The following is a 22,609-nucleotide window of genomic DNA, read 5'->3' as shown; positions in this document are numbered from 1 at the left end:
TGCTGCTCTATTTAACTCCACCTAGTGCTTTGATCCTGGCCTCCAGTCAATGTTCTAGTATTGGACCTGTTTCCTCCTGGATCGTTCCTGTGGCCTGCTGCTCTGCATATCTAAGTTCTGCTTTGCTATTTTGTTTGCTGTTTTTTTCTGTCCAGCTTGTCTATTTGTTTTTTCCTGCTTGCTGGAAGCTCTGGGACGCAGAGGGTGTACCTCCGTGCCGTTAGTTCAGTACGGAGGGTCTTTTTGCCCCCTTTGCGTGGTTTTTGTAGGATTTTGTGTTGACCGCAAAGTTACCTTTCCTATCCTCGCTCTGTTCAGAAAGTCGGGCCTCACTTTGCTAAATCTATTTCATCTCTACGTTTGTCTTTTCATCTTAACTCACAGTCATTATGTGTGGGGGCTGCCTTTTCCTTTGGGGTATTTCTCTGAGGCAAGGTAGGCTTATTTTCTATCTTCAGGCTAGCTAGTTTCTCAGGCTGTGCTGAGTTGCATAGGGAGCGTTAGGCGCAATCCACGGCTGCCTCTAGTGTGGTTGGAGAGGATTAGGGATTGCGGTCAGCAGAGTTCCCACGTCTCAGAGCTCGTTCAATGTTTTTGGGTAATTGTCAGGTCACTGTATGTGCTCTGACCTCTATGTCCATTGTGGTACTGAATTACCTTATCATAACAGTACTGGAGGCCGAAAGTACTAATGATTCTCAATAGAGGGAAAAAAGAAGTTCTGAGACCATTTTTTTTTCTCTGCACTGTGTTTTGCCATTTTTTTCCCCTAGACATTTGGGTGGTTCAGGACACAGGTGTAGCGATGGACATTAAAGGTCTGTCTTCATGTGTGGATCAGCTCACGGCAAGAGTACAAAATATTCAAGACTTTGTGGTTCAGAATTCTATGTTAGAACCGAGAATTCCTATTCCTGATTTGTTTTTTGGAGATAGAACTAAATTTCTGAGTTTCAAAAATAATTGTAAACTATTTCTTTCTTTGAAACCTCGCTCCTCTGGTGACCCAGTTCAACAAGTTAGGATCATTATTTCTTTTTTACGTGGCGACCCTCAGGACTGGGCATTTTCTCTTGCGTCAGGAGATCCTGCATTAAGTAATATCGATGCGTTTTTCCTGGCTCTCGGATTGCTGTACGATGAACCTAATTCAGTGGAAATTTGCTGGCTCTGTGTCAAGGTCAGGATGAGATAGAGGTATATTGTCAGAAATTTAGAAAGTGGTCCGTACTCACTCAATGGAATGAAGGTGCGCTCGCAGCTATTTTCAGAAAGGGTCTCTCTGAAGCCCTTAAGGATGTTATGGTGGGATTTCCTATGCCTGCTGGTCTGAATGAGTCTATGTCTTTGGCCATTCAGATCGGTCGACGCTTGCGTGAGCGTAAATCTGTGCACCATTTGGCGGTATTACCTAAGCTTAAACCTGAGCCTATGCAGTGCGATAGGACTTTGACCAGAGTTGAACGGCAAGAACACAGATGTCTGAATGGGCTGTGTTTCTACTGTGGTGATTCCACTCATGCTATCTCTGATTGTCCTAAGCGCACTAAGCGGTTCGCTAGGTCTGCCACCATTGGTACGGTACAGTCAAAATTTCTTCTGTCCGTTACCTTGATCTGCTCTTTGTCATCGTATTCTGTCATGGCATTTGTGGATTCAGGCGCTGCCCTGAATTTGATGGACTTGGAGTATGCTAGGCGTTGTGGGTTTTTCTTGGAGCCCTTGCAGTGTCCTATTCCATTGAGAGGAATTGATGCTACGCCTTTGGCCAAGAATAAGTCTCAGTACTGGACCCAGCTGACCATGTGCATGGCTCCTGCACATCAGGAGGTTATTCGCTTTCTGGTGTTGCATAATCTGCATGATGTGGTCGTGTTGGGGTTGCCATGGCTACAAGTCCATAATCCAGTATTAGATTGGAAATCCATGTCTGTGTCCAGCTGGGGTTGTCAGGGGGTACATGGTGATGTCCCATTTCTGACTATTTCGTCATCCACCCCTTCTGAGGTTCCAGAGTTCTTGTCTGATTACCGGGATGTATTTGATGAGCCCAAGTCCGATACCCTACCTCCTCATAGGGATTGTGATTGTGCTATCGATTTGATTCCTGGTAGTAAATTCCCAAAAGGTCGACTGTTTAATTTATCTGTGCCTGAGCACGCCGCTATGCGGAGTTATGTGAAGGAGTCCTTGGAGAAGGGGCATATTCGCCCGTCATCGTCGCCAATAGGAGCAGGGTTCTTTTTTGTAGCCAAGAAGGATGGTTCGCTGAGACCTTGTATAGATTACCGCCTTCTAAATAAGATCACGGTTAAATTTCAGTACCCCTTGCCGTTATCTGATTTGTTTGCTCGGATTAAGGGGGCTAGTTGGTTCACCAAGATAGATCTTCGTGGTGCGTATAATCTTGTGCGTATTAAGCGAGGCGATGAATGGAAAACTGCATTTAATACGCCCGAGGGCCATTTTGAGTAACTTGTAATGCCATTCGGACTTGCCAATGCTCCATCAGTGTTTCAGTCCTTAATGCATGACATCTTCCGAGAATACCTGGATAAATTCCTGATTGTGTACTTGGATGACATTTTGATCTTCTCGGATGATTGGGAGTCTCATGTGAAGCAGGTCAGAACGGTGTTTCAGGTCCTGCGTGCTAATTCTTTGTTTGTGAAGGGATCAAAGTGTCTTTTTGGTGTTCAGAAGGTTTCATTTTTGGGGTTCATCTTTTCCCCTTCTACTATCGAGATTGTCCCTGTTAAGGTCCACGCCATCCATGATTGGACTCAGCCGACATCTCTGAAAAGTCTGCAAAAGTTCCTGGGCTTTGCTAATTTTTATCGTCGCTTCATCTGCAATTTTTCTAGTATTGCTAAACCATTGACCGATGTGACCAAGAAGGGTGCTGATGTGGTCAATTGGTCTTCTGCTGCTGTGGAAGCTTTTCATGAGTTGAAGCGTCGTTTTTCTTCTGCCCCTGTATTGTGTCAACCAGATGTTTCGCTTCCATTCCAGGTCGAGATTGATGCTTCTGAGATTGGAGCAGGGGCTGTTTTGTCGCAGAGAAGTTCTGATTGCTCGGTGATGAAACCATGCGCCTTCTTTTCCAGGAAGTTTTCGCCTGCTGAGCGAAATTATGATGTGGGTAATCTAGAGTTGCTGGCCATGAAGTGGGCATTCGAGGAGTGGCGTCATTGGCTTGAAGGAGCTAAGCATCGCGTGGTGGTCTTGACTGATCATAAGAACTTGACTTATCTCGAGTCTGCCAAGCGGTTGAATCCCAGACAGGCTCGTTGGTCGCTGTTTTTTGCCCGTTTTGACTTTGTGATTTCGTACCTTCTGGGCTCTAAAAATGTGAAGGCGGATGCTCTGTCTAGGAGTTTTGTGCCCGAATCTCCGGGTTTATCTGAGCCGGCGGGTATCCTCAAAGAGGGAGTAATTGTGTCTGCCATCTCCCCTGATTTGCGGCGGGTGCTGCAAAAATTTCAGGCTAATAAACCTGATCGTTGCCCAGCGGAGAAACTGTTTGTCCCTGATAGGTGGACGAATAAAGTTATCTCTGAGGTTCATTGTTCGGTGTTGGCCGGTCATCCTGGAATCTTTGGTACCAGAGAGTTAGTGGCTAGATCCTTTTGGTGGCCATCTCTGTCGCGGGATGTGCGTTCTTTTGTGCAGTCCTGTGGGATTTGTGCTCGGGCTAAGCCCTGCTGTTCTCGTGCCAGTGGGTTGCTTTTGCCCTTGCCGGTCCCGAAGAGGTCTTGGACACATATCTCTATGGATTTTATTTCAGATCTTCCCGTCTCTCAAAAGATGTCAGTCATTTGGATGGTCTGTGATCGCTTCTCTAAGATGGTCCATTTGGTACCCTTGTCAAAATTACCTTCCTCCTCTGATTTGGTGCCATTGTTCTTCCAGCATGTGGTTCGTTTACATGGCATTCCAGAGAATATCGTTTCTGACAGAGGTTCCCAGTTTGTTTCGAGGTTTTGGCGAGCCTTTTGTGGTAGGATGGGCATTGACTTGTCTTTTTCCTCGGCTTTCCATCCTCAGACTAATGGCCAGACCGAACGAACCAATCAGACCTTGGAAACATATCTGAGATGCTTTGTTTCTGCTGATCAGGATGACTGGGTGTCCTTTTTGCCTTTGGCTGAGTTTGCCCTTAATAATCGGGCCAGCTCGGCTACCTTGGTTTCGCCGTTTTTCTGCAACTCTGGGTTCCATCCTCGTTTCTCTTCAGGGCAGGTTGAGTCTTCGGACTGTCCTGGTGTGGATACTGTGGTGGACAGGATGCAGCAGATTTGGACTCATGTAGTGGACAATTTGACCTTGTCCCAGGAGAAGGCTCAACGTTTCGCTAATCGCAGACGCTGTGTGCTGTTTGGTTATCTTCTCGTCATATTCCTATGAAGGTTTCCTCTCCTAAGTTTAAACCTCGTTTCATTGGTCCGTATAGGATTTCTGAGGTTCTTAATCCTGTGTCTTTTCGTCTGACCCTTCCAGATTCTTTTTCCATACATAACGTATTTCATAGGTCATTGTTGCGGAGATACGTGGCACCTATGGTTCTATCTGTTGATCCTCCTGCCCCGGTTTTGGTGGAGGGGGAGTTGGAGTATATTGTGGAGAAGATCTTGGATTCTCGTGTTTCAAGGCGGAAACTCCAGTATCTGGTTAAGTGGAAGGGTTATGCTCAGGAAGATAATTCCTGGGTCTTTGCCTCTGATGTCCATGCCCCCGATCTTGTTCGTGCCTTTCATATGGCTCATCCTGGTCGTCCTGGGGTCTCTGGTGAGGGTTCGGTGACCCCTCCTCAAGGGGGGGTACTGTTGTGAATTCTGTGGCAGAGCTCCCTCCTGTGGTCACAAGTGGTACTTTGGCTGATTCTCTCTGTGAGCTTCCGTTGGTGGAGGAAAGTGGTACTGCGGCTTCTGAGTTTCCTTCCTCAGGTGAAGTGGTGAAGCCGTTAGGTGCTGCTCTATTTAACTCCACCTAGTGCTTTGATCCTGGCCTCCAGTCAATGTTCTAGTATTGGACCTGTTTCCTCCTGGATCGTTCCTGTGGCCTGCTGCTCTGCATAGCTAAGTTCTGCTTTGCTATTTTGTTTGCTGTTTTTTTCTGTCCAGCTTGTCTATTTGTTTTTTCCTGCTTGCTGGAAGCTCTGGGACGCAGAGGGTGTACCTCCGTGCCGTTAGTTCGGTACAGAGGGTCTTTTTGCCCCCTTTGCGTGGTTTTTGTAGGGTTTTGTGTTGACCGCAAAGTTACCTTTCCTATCCTCGCTCTGTTCAGAAAGTCGGGCCTCACTTTGCTAAATCTATTTCATCTCTACGTTTGTCTTTTCATCTTAACTCACAGTCATTATATGTGGGGGCTGCCTTTTCCTTTGGGGTATTTCTCTGAGGCAAGGTAGGCTTATTTTCTATCTTCAGGCTAGCTAGTTTCTCAGGCTATGCCGAGTTGCATAGGGAGCGTTAGGCGCAATCCACGGCTGCCTCTAGTGTGGTTGGAGAGGATTAGGGATTGCGGTCAGCAGAGTTCCCACGTCTCAGAGCTCGTTCAATGTTTTTGGGTAATTGTCAGGTTACTGTATGTGCTCTGACCTCTATGTCCATTGTGGTACTGAATTACCTTATCATAACACCTATCACATTGCATAGGCTCAGGACTCTGCTCAGAGGACACTGCCATATGGTGCACAGCTTTGCGCTCGCGCAGACGCCGATCAACCTGAATGGCTAGAGACATAGATTTGCTCAAACCAGCGGGCGTAGGGAAGCCCACCATAACATCTTTAAGGGCTTCAGAAAGACCTTTTCTGAAAATTGCAGCCAGAGCATCCTCATTCCATTTAGTGAGCACAGACCATTTTCTAAATTTCTGGCAGTATAATTCTGCCGCTTCCTGACCTTGACACAGGGCCAACAGGGTTTTTTCTGCATGATCCACAGAATTAGGTTCGTCATACAATAATCCGAGCACTTGAAAAAATGCGTCTACATTCAGCAATGCTGGATCCCCTGATTCAAGGGAAAATGCCCAGTCCTGAGGGTCACCACGCAGCAAGGATATGATGATTTTAACTTGCTGAATGGGATCACCAGAAGAACGGGGTTTCAAAGCAAAAAACAATTTGCAGTTATTTTTAAAGTTCAAAAACTTGGATCTGTCCCCAAAAAACAAATCAGGAGTAGGAATTCTAGGCTCCAAAGCCGGAGTCTGGACAACATAATCTTGGATACTCTGTACTCTTGCAGCAAGTTGATCCACACGAGAAAACAAACCCTGAACATCCATGCCAGCGCCAAAATCCTGAACCACCCAGAAGTCAAGAGGAAAAAAAAGACAAAACAGAGTGCAAAAAAAAAATGGCTCAGAATTTCCTTTTCCTTCTTTTGAGATGCATTTAATTCATTTTTGGCCACTTGTACTGTTATGATCTGGTGGTTTAGGAGCAACATGGGACGAGCTCTGAAGGAAGTGGTATCTGTACTGACCGCAAACCCTGAACCTAGCAGCGCAACTATAAATAGCCGTGGGGGGTACCTGACACTCCCTAGACCCCTCGGCACAGCCTAAGATCTGACTTCCCCTAAAGACAGAAACAGGAAACCTATCTTGCCTCAGAGAAAATCCCCAAAGGAAAGATAGCCCCCCACAAATATTGACGGTGAGAGGAGAGGGAAATAACATACGCAGAAATTAAATCAGATTTTAGCATAGGAGGCCATACTAGCTAGATAGATAGGACAGGACAGGATACTGTGCGGTCAGTATAAAAACTACAAAAAATCCACACAGAGTTTACAAAAATCTCCACACCTGACTAAAGGTGTGGAGGGTAAATCTGCTTCCCAGAGCTTCCAGCTTAACCGAATTAATCCATACTGACAAGCTGGACAAAAACTTAGAATGTACCGAACAATGAAGTCCACAACATGTGGACAGAAAAGAGCAAGCAAGGACTTATCTTTGCTGAACTGGTCAGGATATCAGGGAAAACCAAGAGAGATGTGAATCCAACCAGGAACCATTGACAAGTGGCACAAGCTGAAGGGGAGAGCCAGGCTAAATAGCCAAGCAGAATAGACAATTAGTGGAAGCAGCTGCTGACTGCTAAATCCAAGGAGCAGCCATTCCACTTAAAACCACCGGAGGGAGCCCAAGAGCAGAACTCACAAAAGTGCCACTTACAACCACCAGAGGGAGCCCAAGAGCGGAATTCACAACAGTTTACATACTGTAGGTGGAATGAGTTGTGCCCTTTGATCTCCTAGTCTTACACTGTACAAGCATGAAATGGTTCTTCCTGTCTGGCACCTTTCTCTTATACTGTCTATGATAGCCCCCTTCCCTGATTGGGTGACCTAGATCATGTGATGTGATATTTGGAAATTAAACTCAAACTCAATCCTACCCTGACCGATCCGCTCATCTTTAATATCTGACCAATTCTGCACCATTCCTCTTCCAATGCTGCCTTAGATTGGGTAAATGCTTTAATAAAAACCAACACATTACACTACAATGGACATGAACTGCCTGTAATTGGCAATGCTTCTTCTGAGGTCACATTCAGACAGTACAACACATATGTATGTAGTAGAAACAAGGCATTACACAGTTTATGACCAGTAAACTTACACCAAACATATCAAAATATTAAATACCAAAAAATTAATGCAAATTAAAAAGGACACGTTGACTTTGTTGGAAAGATCTTGGCCACAACCTTTATTAAATTTTAACACATAACTCTAAAAACCGTATAAGCCAAGGGGAAGGAAGCTCTTCTAGTATGGCAGTGATGAGGATTGAACAGTTGCCCCCTCATTGTTGCACCTGTTGTGAATTCTGTGGCAGAGCTCCCTCCTGTGGTCACAAGTGGTACTTCGGCTGATTCTCTCTGTGAGCTTCTGTTGGTGGAGGAAAGTGGTACTGCGGCTTCTGAGTTTCCTTCCTCAGGTGATGTGGTGAAGTCGTTAGGTGCTGCTCTATTTAACTCCACCTAGTGCTTTGATCCTGGCCTCCAGTCAATGTTCTAGTATTGGACCTGTTTCCTCCTGGATCGTTCCTGTGGCCTGCTGCTCTGCATAGCTAAGTTCCGCTTTGCTATTTTGTTTGCTTTTTTTTTTCTGTCCAGCTTGTCTATTTGTTTTTTCCTGCTTGCTGGAAGCTCTGGGACGCAGAGGGTGTACCTCCGTGCCGTTAGTTCGGTACGGAGGGTCTTTTTGCCCCCTTTGCGTGGTTTTTGTAGGGTTTTGTGTTGACCGCAAAGTTACCTTTCCTATCCTCGCTCTGTTCAGAAAGTCGGGCCTCACTTTGCTAAATCTATTTCATCTCTACGTTTGTCTTTTCATCTTAACTCACAGTCATTATATGTGGGGGCTGCCTTTTCCTTTGGGGTATTTCTCTGAGGCAAAGTAGGCTTATTTTCTATCTTCAGGCTAGCTAGTTTCTCAGGCTGTGCCGAGTTGCATAGGGAGCGTTAGTCGCAATCCACGGCTGCCTCTAGTGTGGTTGGAGAGGATTAGGGATTGCGGTCAGCAGAGTTCCCACGTCTCAGAGCTCGTTCTATGTTTTTGGGTTATTGTCAGGTCACTGTATGTGCTCTGACCTCTATGTCCATTGTGGTACTGAATTACCTTTTCATAACAGTACTGGAGGCCCAAAGTACTAATGATTCTCAATAGAGGGAAAAAAGAAGTTCTGAGACCATTTTTTTTTCTCTGCACCGTGTTTTGCCTTTTTTTCCCCTAGACATTTGGGTGGTTCAGGACACAGGTATAGCGATGGACATTAAAGGTCTGTCTTCATGTGTGGATCAGCTCACGGCAAGAGTACAAAATATTCAAGACTTTGTGGTTCAGAATTCTATGTTAGAACTGAGAATTCCTATTCCTGATTTGTTTTTTGGAGATAGAACTAAATTTCTGAGTTTCAAAAATAATTGTAAACTATTTCTGGCTTTGAAACCTCGCTCCTCTGGTGACCCAGTTCAACAAGTTAGGATCATTATTTCTTTTTTACGCGGCGACCCTCAGGACTGGGCATTTTCTCTTGCGTCAGGAGATCCTGCATTAAGTAATATCGATGCGTTTTTCCTGGCGCTCGGATTGCTGTACAATGAACCTAATTCAGTGGATCAGGCAGAGAAAAACTTGCTGGCTCTGTGTCAGGGTCAGGATGAGATAGAGGTATATTGTCAGAAATTTAGAAAGTGGTCCGTACTCACTCAATGGAATGAAGGTGCGCTCGCAGCTATTTTCAGAAAGGGTCTCTCTGAAGCCCTTAAGGATGTCATGGTGGGATTTCCTATGCCTGCTGGTCTGAATGAGTCTATGTCTTTGGCCATTCAGATCGGTCGACGCTTGCGTGAGCGTAAATCTGTGCACCATTTGGCGGTATTACCTGAGCTTAAACCTGAGCCTATGCAGTGCGATAGGACTTTGACCAGAGTTGAACGGCAAGAACACAGACGTCTGAATGGGCTGTGTTTCTACTGTGGTGATTCCACTCATGCTATCTCTGATTGTCCTAAGCGCACTAAGCGGTTCGCTAGGTCTGCCACCATTGGTACGGTACAGTCAAAATTTCTTCTGTCCGTTACCTTGATCTGCTCTTTTTCATCGTATTCTGTCATGGCATTTGTGGATTCAGGCGCTGCCCTGAATTTGATGGACTTGGAGTATGCTAGGCGTTGTGGGTTTTTCTTATAGCCCTTGCAGTGTCCTATTCCATTGAGAGGAATTGATGCTATGCCTTTGGCCAAGAATAAGCCTCAGTACTGGACCCAGCTGACCATGTGCATGGCTCCTGCACATCAGGAGGTTATTCGCTTTCTGGTGTTGCATAATCTGCATGATGTGGTCGTGTTGGGGTTGCCATGGCTACAAGTCCATAATCCAGTATTAGATTGGAAATCCATGTCTGTGTCCAGCTGGGGTTGTCAGGGGGTACATGGTGATGTCCCATTTCTGACTATTTCGTCATCCACCCCTTCTGAGGTTCCAGAGTTCTTGTCTGATTACCGGGATGTATTTGATGAGCCCAAGTCCGATACCCTACCTCCGCATAGGGATTGTGATTGTGCTATCGATTTGATTCCTGGTAGTAAATTCCCAAAAGGTCGACTGTTTAATTTATCTGTGCCTGAGCATGCTGCTATGCGGAGTTATGTGAAGGAGTCCTTGGAGAAGGGGCATATTCGCCCGTCATGGTCGCCATTAGGAGCAGGGTTCTTTTTTGTAGCCAAGAAGGATGGTTCACTGAGACCTTGTATAGATTACCGCCTTCTAAATAAGATCACGGTTAAATTTCAGTACCCCTTGCCGTTGTTATCTGATTTGTTTGCTCAGATTAAGGGGGCTAGTTGGTTCACCAAGATAGATCTTTGTGGTGCGTATAATCTTGTGCGTATTAAGCGAGGCGATGAATGGAAAACTGCATTTAATACGCCCGAGGGCCATTTTGAGTATCTAGTAATGCCATTCGGACTTGCCAATGCTCCATCAGTGTTTCAGTCCTTTATGCATGACATCTTCCGAGAGTACCTGGATAAATTCCTGATTGTGTACTTGGATGACATTTTGATCTTCTCGGATGATTGGGAGTCTCATGTGAAGCAGGTCAGAACGGTATTTCAGGTCCTGCGTGCTAATTCTTTGTTTGTGAAGGGATCAAAGTGTTTCTTTGGTGTTCAGAAGGTTTCATTTTTGGGGTTCATCTTTTCCCCTTCTACTATCGAGATTGTCCCTGTTAAGGTCCAAGCCATCCATGATTGGACTCAGCCGACATCTCTGAAAAGTCTGCAAAAGTTCCTGGGCTTTGCTAATTTTTATCGTCGCTTCATCTGTAATTTTTCTAGTATTGCTAAACCATTGACCGATTTGACCAAGAAGGGTGCTGATGTGGTCAATTGGTCTTCTGCTGCTGTGGAAGCTTTTCAAGAGTTGAAGCGTTGTTTTTCTTCTGCCCCTGTGCTGTGTCAACCAGATGTTTCGCTTCCGTTCCAGGTCGAGGTTGATGCTTCTGAGATTGGAGCAGGGGCTGTTTTGTCGCAGAGAAGTTCTGATTGCTCGGTGATGAAACCATGCGCCTTCTTTTCCAGGAAGTTTTCGCCTGCTGAGCGAAATTATGATGTGGGCAATCGAGAGTTGCTGGCCATGAAGTGGGCATTCGAGGAGTGGCGTCATTGGCTTGAAGGACCTAAGCATCGCGTGGTGGTCTTGACTGATCATAAGAATTTGACTTATCTCGAGTCTGCCAAGCGGTTGAATCCTAGACAGGCTCGTTGGTCGCTGTTTTTTGCCCATTTTGACTTTGTGATTTTGTACCTTCCGGGCTCTAAAAATGTGAAGGCGGATGCTCTGTCTAGGAGTTTTGTGCCCGAATCTCCGGGTTTATCTGAGCCGGCGGGTATCCTCAAAGAGGGAGTAATTGTGTCTGCCATCTCCCCTGATTTGCGGCGGGTGCTGCAAAAATTTCAGGCTAATAAACCTGATCGTTGCCCAGCGGAGAAACTGTTTGTCCCTGATAGGTGGACGAATAAAGTTATCTCTGAGGTTCATTGTTCGGTGTTGGCCGGTCATCCTGGAATCTTTGGTACCAGAGAGTTAGTGGCTAGATCCTTTTGGTGGCCATCTCTTTTGCGGGATGTGCGTTCTTTTGTGCAGTCCTGTGGGATTTGTGCTCGGGCTAAGCCCTGCTGTTCTCGTGCCAGTGGGTTGCTTTTGCCCTTGCCGGTCCCGAAGAGGCCTTGGACACATATCTCTATGGATTTTATTTCAGATCTTCCCATCTCTCAAAAGATGTCAGTCATTTGGGTGGTCTGTGATCGCTTCTCTAAGATGGTCCATTTGGTACCCTTGTCTAAATTGCCTTCCTCCTCTGATTTGGTGCCATTGTTCTTCCAGCATGTGGTTTGTTTACATGGCATTCCAGAGAATATCGTTTCTGACAGAGGTTCCCAGTTTGTTTCGAGGTTTTGGCGAGCCTTTTGTGGTAGGATGGGCATTGACTTGTCTTTTTCCTCGGCTTTCCATCCTCAGACTAATGGCCAGACCGAACGAACCAATCAGACCTTGGAAACATATCTGAGATGCTTTGTTTCTGCTGATCAGGATGACTGGGTGTCCTTTTTGCCTTTGGCTGAGTTCGCCCTTAATAATCGGGCCAGCTCGGCTACCTTGGTTTCGCCATTTTTCTGCAACTCTGGATTCCATCCTCGTATCTCTTCAGGGCAGGTTGAGTCTTCGGACTGTCCTGGTGTGGATACTGTGGTGGACAGGTTGCAGCAGATTTGGACTCATGTAGTGGACAATTTGACCTTGTCCCAGGAGAAGGCTCAACGTTTCGCTAATCGCAGACGCTGTGTGGGTCCCCGACTTCGTGTTGGGGATTTGGTTTGGTTATCTTCTCGTCATATTCCTATGAAGGTTTCCTCTCCTAAGTTTAAACCTCGTTTCATTGGTCCGTATAGGATTTCTGAGGTTCTTAATCCTGTGTCTTTTCGTCTGACCCTTCCAGATTCTTTTTCCATACATAACGTATTCCATAGGTCATTGTTGCGGAGATACGTGGCACCTATGGTTCCATCTGTTGATCCTCCTGCCCCGGTTTTGGTGGAGGGGGAGTTGGAGTATATTGTGGAGAAGATTTTGGATTCTCGTGTTTCAAGACGGAAACTCCAGTATCTGGTTAAGTGGAAGGGTTATGCTCAGGAAGATAATTCCTGGGTCTTTGCCTCTGATGTCCATGCTCCCGATCTTGTTCGTGCCTTTCATTTGGCTCATCCTGGTCATCCTGGGGGCTCTGGTGAGGGTTCGGTGACCCCTCCTCAAGGGGGGGGTACTGTTGTGAATTCTGTGGCAGAGCTCCCTCCTATGGTCACAAGTGGTACTTCGGCTGATTCTCTCTGTGAGCTTCCGTTGGTGGAGGAAAGTGGTACTGCGGCTTCTGAGTTTCCTTCCTCAGGTGATGTGGTGAAGTCGTTAGGTGCTGCTCTATCTAACTCTACCTAGTGCTTTGATCCTGGCCTCCAGTCAATGTTCTAGTATTGGACCTGTTTCCTCCTGGATCGTTCCTGTGGCCTGCTGCTCTGCATAGCTAAGTTCCGCTTTGCTATTTTGTTTGCTTTTTTTTTTCTGTCCAGCTTGTCTATTTGTTTTTTCCTGCTTGCTGGAAGCTCTGGGACGCAGAGGGTGTACCTCCGTGCCGTTAGTTCGGTACGGAGGGTCTTTTTGCCCCCTTTGCGTGGTTTTTGTAGGGTTTAGTGTTGACCGCAAAGTTACCTTTCCTATCCTCGCTCTGTTCAGAAAGTCGGGCCTCACTTTGCTAAATCTATTTCATCTCTACGTTTGTCTTTTCATCTTAACTCACAGTCATTATATGTGGGGGCTGCCTTTTCCTTTGGGGTATTTCTCTGAGGCAAGGTAGGCTTATTTTCTATCTTCAGGCTAGCTAGTTTCTCAGGCTGTGCCGAGTTGCATAGGGAGCGTTAGGCGCAATCCACGGCTGCCTCTAGTGTGGTTGGAGAGGATTAGGGATTGCGGTCAGCAGAGTTCCCACGTCTCAGAGCTCGTTCTATGTTTTTGGGTTATTGTCAGGTCACTGTATGTGCTCTGACCTCTATGTCCATTGTGGTACTGAATTACCTTTTCATAACATGCACCCTCTTATCACCTCCAGCCCTTACTATTTACAAATAGATTGCCCTATCAGTGTACATTGCCTGAGAAGAATCTAAACTTCTCCCAGCAACATACTGTTGATTGGTTAAAGGCTGTAGCCAATTCTCGGACATTAAAATTACTAAAATACTGGGAAAACCTCGGTGGGAAATGCAATTCTCAAGAAAATTTTAACCCTTTAAAGGAAGGAATACAATGGCCTGGTAATGCCATGCATTCCTCTCCTAAAAGTCCGGGCTTGCCATGGCAATACACAGTATATGATCAGTAAACTTACACCCAACTTATCAAAATATTAAATACCAAAATATTAATACAAATCAGAAAGGACACATTGACTTTTTGGAAAGATCTTGGCCCAGTCTTTACTAAATTTTAACACATAATTCTAAAAATCTTATAAACATAACTGCAGCTTAGCGTAAGCTCAATCTTGCTTACCATTACAATACCTGTAAATGACTTACAGCTCCCTGAATAACTTAGCCATAGTCCACCTTGCCTAAATAACATTAGGCAAGAGTGGCTCCACCCCACCAAGGGCCAATTCCACCATCGCCTGCAAACTAAGTTTAAAAATATCAGTGCCTATCACCAATAGATGAATAAAAAGGCCTAGTATTCCACCTTTCAAATCAACATGCCTGAAAGCAAAAACACTGATACGATGGCATAAACTTACTCATGGATCTATTCAATCTCATGGATCTTCTCACAAAATTTTAAATCTAAAGATTCCACCCAGATTAGCCTTGGCATTATTTCTGAAAATATTAACGTAACACCTGGAAACATATTTCTCAATTCTAACAAACTTTTTTTATCTGAAACAATAACTCAGTGCTGAGCTTTCTGATGTTGTTTCCGCCAAGATGGATGATGATAATTTGGGGCGATGGAGCCCTGTCGCTTGATCCATCAGGCCAATCCATTTCTGTCCTCTAATGCCAAACCAAAAAACCTGACAAACTCAGAAGACACAGACAGGTTCAAACATTGACGTGCTTGGCTCTCCTTTCTGCCCAGTGAATGAATGAATGACCCAGGATAAACACAGTGACACCTAAGAAAACTATAACCAAATGTTAGTTCTATTTTATTTCCGAATGTATAATTTGTAACATTTCGAGCCCCATCTCCCCCACTTTTTAATCAATGCTTCATTTAAACCAATTCTGTCCGCCTCCGTCACTGCTCCAATTCTGAAAGAATAAGATGAGAAGTATCTATCACCAAGACTTAGCACTGATAAGCACTTTTTTAACATACTGAAAATGAGAAACCAATTCAGCGATTAAATTGCATTTCTCCTCAAATTGCACAGCTTTAAGCCAGATATTCAATTTTAGACATAAAATCACCAAATACAGTTTCTCAGCACTTTAACCATTCATTTACATTTACTGGATAAACAATTCACAGCATATATAACACCTCTTCTGCCTGACCTGATAAGAATATTTTTGTTAGCCAACCTCCTACCCCAAATGACTACTGCAACCAAGATAGGAAATAATTCTAATAAAACACCATTTTGGGTAACACCTCTATCTATCGATGTCCGATGCCACCTTTCTGCACATCACGCTGCATCCAGGCCAAGCCAAAACCACTGTCAACTGCATCTGTAAAGAAAAACAACTCTTTATCTGTAATGAAAGGATAACGCCAAAGAGACTGGCCGTTAAAAAATTCTAAGAATTCTGTCCACACTTCTAAATCTTCTTTTATTTCCCTGAATACTCAATCATGGAAGAATAGGTTCCTAATGCCTGCTATGCGTGAGGCCAAACAACTACAAAAACCCTGCCCATCGGCATTATTCTACTTGGGAAAGCTAATAAACACAAAAACGACTCCACTTCATTTATGAAGCTTTCTTCTTACTCCCCAGAGTCCACAATGCATGTCTGCCCAATGCATGTCTGCCCAATGCATGTCGGCCCAATATTTATGGACATAACTGTTTATCACTCATGGTAATTCTGCTTCATGTCACCTGTCTTATCCATGGTTTTTCCCTTTTTTTTCTGTGCTATGTTGTGCATAAATATGTGCTTCTTCAGAATTTGTTTTAGTCTTTGCCTGATGAAGAGACCTGTGTAGTTTTTGAAAGCTTGCAATTTGTTACCATCTTTTCAGTTAGCCATTAAAAGGTATCAACCACTGAGGACTCTCAATTCTTAATATTTTTCTATCTGCATTTGTCAATTTTAGCTCATGGCAGACAAAGTTCTTTAACTGTATCTATAGTAATTTCTAAAAACTTATTACAACTAACTGGGGCAACTGTTTTGTTTTTAGCTACCAAAATCATTACAAATAACCTGGAAGGTATGCAGAATTTCCTCACAAACTGCTGAATCCTTAGGTCCTACAAACAAAAAATCATCAAGATAATGTGCTATACCTCCTGTCATACATTGCAACGCTGTTACTCATTCAACAAATGAGGCAAAAGCTTCAAAATAAAAACAGGAAACAGAGCAACCCATTGGTAAAAATTTGTCAAATTAAAGACAACCATCAAATTGAAAACATGGGGATGAATAGGCTACAATCTAAATGCTGATTCAATGTTGGCTTTGGCCATCATGAAGTAGCTCTCAGCCCAAATCCTCTAACAATCTCAACAGCTTTATCAAATGAAGTATAAGTAACTGATATTAATTTTTTTTATCAATTATCATCTATCATTTAACGATGCACCATAAGGGTAAGATAAATGATGGATCCTTTTTTCTAACTACCCCCAGAGGTGTTAGACAAATTAACGAACGGTGGCACTGCAAATGGACCTGCCACCCTTCCAGCTAAAAGTTATTTCCTCTTCTCCACCTCTGGATGCAGTTCTGCTGATTTTAAATTGTTAACCCAAACACAACCTTCACCAATAAACTGTGTGATTAAAAAACCATCTTAAAAACCATGAATTAACAATCTAGCCATCCTGTGGTTTGGGTAAAGCTCTAGCCACTTTTGCATTCTCTCCACTTCTACTTTATTAAAGTACTCTTTTGTTGAGGGTGTCCTGCCAGATTTGCATTTTTAAAACACCTAGCCATCGGGTGCGACCCTCCACAAAAGGAACATTTGTGTTTGTATTTGCAAGAATTCGGTCACTTACACTGTGCCTCATTGAATGCAAAACATGTTCCTTTTCTCAAGGTATTTTGAGCTGGTGCTTAATGTTGTACATTAGATGGCTTGCTTGGTAGCATTAGGTTAAGCCTCAGACTTACGACTTTTACACCCCATTTCAAAGATGGATATATAGCTAACTTTTGTCTAAAATTTTCATCAAAACACCAGCTCAAACTACCAAAATTCTTGTAAGCTTCTAGCATTATCTCTATATGATGAAATAACCTGGAGCATTTGTTAGGGAACTTTTCCCCCATATCACTTGCATAAATTCAAAATGCTTGCAGCCAATTATTAAATGACCTTAGAGGCTGGCAGCAAGGATAGGATATATATAAAATCATTATGCCATATTATCTCTTTAATTGCTGTAGACAAGTGCTATCCTAAGGGTGAGACTGTACAAACTAGTGCATCTTCATAACAATAGTCCCCCACCTGTTTAACGCCAGAAGCTATAGGTGTAACTGTAGACTCCTATTCCCCTTGTCCCCCCTCCAGGCCATCATCCAGGTGCCTCAATACTTCTGCTACCCCTGGGGCCCTTGAGGATATGCTGGCTGAGCGTGTACTAGCGGCTGGGGGCTGGAGTAACACCCTTAATGAAGACAGTACATGTGAAAACTAGTCTAAATTGTATGGAATGTGTGCATTTTGAGGGCCAAACTCACCGCCCTCTGATATATTGTTCTGGATCTGCTTTCACATGAAGACCTCTCCCTTGGCTAGTCCTTCAGCTTGAGGACCAGCAGCCCCAAGACCAGCACGTCTGGTTGGTGTTCTACTGAGTCCAGCTTGGTCCTTTCTGCACGCAGGATATAGAAAATGTTCAGTACAGCCTAAAAGGGGAGGTGCATAGATATAGGTTCCCAAACCTTAATACGTGGAATAGTTACAACTAGCACACTCCAATGTGATGCAAAAAAGGGGGGTATTTAATATACATACAGTAACCACCAACGTTTCGGTCTGCAATGGACCTTCATCAGTGTGCTGCAGAAAAAAATAATATAAATGTGCATAAACATATACATAAGGACAAAAAATAAATGAAAACAAAAGTATATACATCAGAGAAAAGGGTCATGAATGATACTAAGAAAACAACTGCATAGTACTACGAACAACACATCTAAGGTCAAGATGTACAAAAGAGTATATATACGCAAAATGAGTATACAAGCACAAGCTGGTTCATACAAATGTGTGCATAAAGTGCATAAAGGGACATCTCTGAAGTCAACGGTGACTGTGGGAGGCAAGATACACGGGGATGGGTGCGTACAGGGTTGGTCTAGCAAGTTGGTATAAAAAGATTACATACCTAAATGTAGCATGAATGGTATATATTGTGTACAGGTCTTTCACGTCGAAAGAAACTAAAATGGTATCTCGATACAGGAGCCTTCCTTGAAACTATTAAAAACATTACTCCTATACCTCCAGATACCATTTTAGTTCCTTTTGACGTGAAAGACCTGTACACTATATATACCATTCATGCTACATTTAGGTATGTAATCTTTTTATACCAACTTGCAAGACCACCCCTGTGGGCACCCATCCCCGTGTATCTTGCCTCCCACAGTCACCGTGGTCTTAAGAGATGTCCCTTTATGCACACATTTGTATGAACCAGCTTGTGCTTGTATACTCCTTTTGCATATATACTCTTTTGTACATCTTGAGCTTAGATGTGTTGTTGGTAGTACTATATGGTTGTTTTCTTAGTATCATTCATGACCCTTTTCTCTGATGTATATACGTTTGTTGTCATTTATTTTTTATTATTTGTCCTTATGTATATGTTTATGCACATTTGTATTATTTTTTTCTGTAGCACACTGATGAAAGTCCATTGCAGACCGAAACGTTTGTGGTTACTGTATGTATATTAAATACCCACCTTTTTTGCATCACATTGGAGTGTGCTTTCTGCACGCAGGGCATTGGATGTCCCTCTGCGCCCCGGCCATCTCCCAGAGGTCGTCTGTCCATGCATCGGGAAAGAGAGTACACAACTTTCCATCTTTTGTTTTCCGGGAGCCGGAGCATATGCCCGAGCCCTGGGATGGTGTCAATGCGATTTCTGGTGTTTCCCCCATGACGCCTTCTGCTTGCGCTTCTTGTTTCATGGTCAGTCTGTATCCAGCGCTCGGCCCAGCAACATTACCCAGCGGTTCTCTCAGGCAGCGCTGCAATCATGCGCGTCTTCCTCACCCAGCATCCATTGCAGCTCCTCCAGGACAGTCTCCATGATATATAGGTAAGTCAGATGGGGCAACATTTCTGGTATGGCAGTGATGAGGATTGAACAAGCCTGCTCTCTTCACTGCTCCCTCTTATCACTTCCAGTCCCTGCCATTTACAAATAAATTGCCCTATCAGCGGACATCACCAGGAAAGAATTTAAACTTTTCCCAGCGACTTACCGCTGACTGCCTAAAAGCTATAGCCAATCCCCGGAGATTAAACTTGCTAAAATACCGGGAAATGCAATTCCCGCCAAAATTTTAACGCATTATATGAAGGAATACAATGGCCTGGTAATGCCATGCATTTCTCTCCTAAAGGTCCGGGTCTTGCCAATCTATGTGAAGATCTGATTTTGCTGCAAAAATGTCAGAAAAAAATGTGCATGCCAACATTGTTGTGATTTTATAGTGAAATCTTCAGCAGTAAATGTTTCCTAGTCAAGGTCTTACCTAAACAAAAGAAAGTTCCAATGTCAGTTTCTTGATACAGATTATATTAGAGACACTTAAAGGCTCATTAAAGAGAAGATGTCATCAGAACATGACCTATTAAATCAAGTTTTTGTGTTAAACCCATCACCCTGAGCCTTCTTTCACCTGCCTGCCCAGGCCCAATTTCACAATTCTGACCAGTGTAATAACTCTATAACGCTTCAATTAATCCCACTGATTCTGAGAATGTTTTCTCATGACTTATTGTACTTCATGATAGTGGTAAAATTTGTTTGATATGTTTTGCAATTATTTGTGAAAATATAAAAAATTTGGAGAAAATTTGAAAAATGTTGTAATTTTCAAACTTTTAAATTTCATGCCTTTAAATGAGTCATGTCACACAAAATTGTTAATAAATAACTTTTCCAACATGTCTACTTTACATCAGCACAATTTTTGAAACATATTTTTTTGTTATCTAATTATAAAGGTTAAAAGTTGACAAACGATCTAATTTTTCCAACAAAATTTACAAAACCATTTTTTACGGACTACATCACATTTCACATTTTAAGTGACTTTGTGGGAAAACCCTCAAAAGTGTCACTGGGATGTTTTTATTGGTACCATTTTTGGGTACATGCCATTTTTTTTTTTGCTTTCTACTCTTATTTTTGGGAAGCAGAATGAACAAAAAAACAGCCATTCAGGAACTGTTTATTGGGTTTTTTATGCTGTTCCATGTGTGGTAAAATTGATTAGGCAGCTTTATTCTTCAGATCGGTAGTGACTAGTGATGAGTGAGTATACTCGTTGCTTGGGTTTTCCTGAGCATGCTTGGGTGGTCTCCGAGTATTTGTTAGTGCTCGGAGATTTAGTTTTCATCCCCACAGTTGCATGATTAACGGCTGCTAGACAGGCTGAATAAATGTGAGGAATGCTGGTTTGTTAGGGAATTCCCACATGTATTCAGCCTGTCCAGCAGCCGTAAATCATGCAGCTGAGGCGACGAAAACGAAATCTCGGAGCACTAACAAATACTTAGAGATCACCCGAGCATACTCGGGTAAACCGGGAAAATCGGGAAAACCCGAGCAATGAGTATACTCGCTCATCACTAGTAGTGGCCAGTACGTTATGCCCAGCTCATGCTTCTGGAGACACACATCCTTAAGTTAAGTGGGATCTGATCACTACAGAAATGCGAAACGTGGAAGCTATAAGTGGTTTAGTTACACTGCGGGGCTCAGAAGGGAGGGGGGCATTTGGATTTGGGAGCTCAGAATTTGCTGAATTTCTTTTGAGGGGCGAGGAGCCATTTTGCTTTTTCAGATCCTTTGTGCTACCAGTAACGTGGAAGCCCCCTATATTTCCATTGACAGATCATGGCCCTGAGTGGGGTCTTGCTTTTTTTGTTGATTGAGTTGAAGCTTTTGTTAGGTACATTTTACTTAACATTTAGGATGACATTTATCCATGGCTCTATGCTGAGCACTTACTTTGGGGTTTCCATCTAAATCTCAACGTCAAGAAGGGGTTAAATGTCTTTCTAAATATTTTTATCATTTTTTTTTATATTTACCAATCTGTATTAAAACTGTGAAAAATGTATCTTGTATTTTTTACACGGTCCACTTTGGATCTTTCTAAACTAAGGAAACAACACATGTACATTGCCACAATGGTTGTATCCAAACCCTATCTTTAATATTAAGTGTCTAATGAATCACTGCAAGGGCAGTTGAAAAGGAAAGGGAAGCAGGATCAGCTGTGAAATTGCACTTTATGAATGGTAGATGCTTTATTATCTGCTGTGTATAGAGGTGTTACTTGTCATTATTAATCTACCTCTGTTGATAGGAATAAAAATCTTCCTTAAAGGACGGGAAACATGAATCTAAATAATCCCCATTGGCCACTGAGAGCATTGTACAATTACTAATTTAGTATTTTTGATTGTTTCTTTTAAATAAAGATTGATAATTACCATTTTTAAATACATGTAAAAGAAAACCTCATTTAATCAAAAGGTCATTTTCTGATTATAATTTTCCTTTAATTGATTAAGTACACTTGGAAAACTCCACTTTTTATTGTTTCTTCATAAAGTTGTAACCGATTGGTAATGCAATAACTTAACAGCTCAAATTGTAATGTTTATATACAGCTCTGGCAAAAATTAAGAGACCACCACATCAAAACCATGTCATGGGCAGCCAAATCTCCAGACCTGAGCCCCATTGAAAAGCTCTGGAATGTAATCAAGAGGATGGTTGACAGTCACAAGCCATCAAACAAAGAACTGCTTACATTTTTGCGCCAGAATCAGTGTGAAAGACTGGTGGAAAGCATGCCAAGACGCATGAAAGCTGTGATTAAAAATAATGGTTATTCCATAAAATATTGATTTATGAACTCTTCCTGAGTTAAAACATTAGTATTGTTGTTTCTGAATGATTATGAACTTGTTTTCTTTGCATTCTTTGCATATTTGTGGTCTGAAAGCACTGAATTTTTTTTTTAAACTTTGATCATTTCTCCTTTTTGGAAATATTAAACAAACTTTAATGCTTGGAAGTTTGGAAACATGTTGCCAGAGCTGTGTGTGTATATATGTATATATATATATATGTATATATTCTATTAATATTCTATAAAAGTAACTCATCTTTTTACAGTCCTAGGTGGCTTGTGGTTTGATCATATCAAAGAATGGTATACACACAGACATGAATTCAACATTCTTTTTGTGACGTATGAGGAAATGGTTAAGGTAATAAATATACTTATTTAAGGTGCATTCAGTCCTGCAGGTTTTATAGTATTTTTTGTTCCAGTTTAAAAAATATTTTGTGGAAAAAAATAAACTAAACTGTGCATACACTCTAAATGGCTGAGGAATTTAAAGTTGATTTGTAATTTACTCAAAACTAATTAAATTGAATGTAGTTAGGTGCAATTGTTATACAAAAAAGTAACACAAGTTTTGATGCATTTTTGCTACAGATTACTACACTTCACAAGTTTCTTAGAGAAGAAACAAAATCTTGCTTAGAATGCCAAATTGTTATATTTAATCTTGGGCCCCTC

At 42.8% G+C, this 22,609-nt stretch overlaps 1 protein-coding gene across 1 annotated transcript in view; it reads left to right on the top strand.

Annotated features, from left to right (window-relative positions):
* The window catches only part of LOC138637732 (amine sulfotransferase-like), a 136,767-nt gene that overhangs the window by 20,748 nt on the left and 93,410 nt on the right, over nucleotides 1-22,609 (top strand). Inside the window, exon 3 of the mRNA XM_069726645.1 lies at nucleotides 22,198-22,292. Within this exon, the coding sequence (XP_069582746.1) occupies nucleotides 22,198-22,292 (95 nt within the window). The remainder of the gene's footprint in view (nucleotides 1-22,197; nucleotides 22,293-22,609) is intronic.

Source organism: Ranitomeya imitator, chromosome 5 (assembly GCF_032444005.1).
Source record: "Ranitomeya imitator isolate aRanImi1 chromosome 5, aRanImi1.pri, whole genome shotgun sequence".
Taxonomy (NCBI): Eukaryota; Metazoa; Chordata; class Amphibia; order Anura; family Dendrobatidae; genus Ranitomeya; species Ranitomeya imitator.
This window is presented reverse-complemented; position numbering and strand designations above follow the sequence as displayed.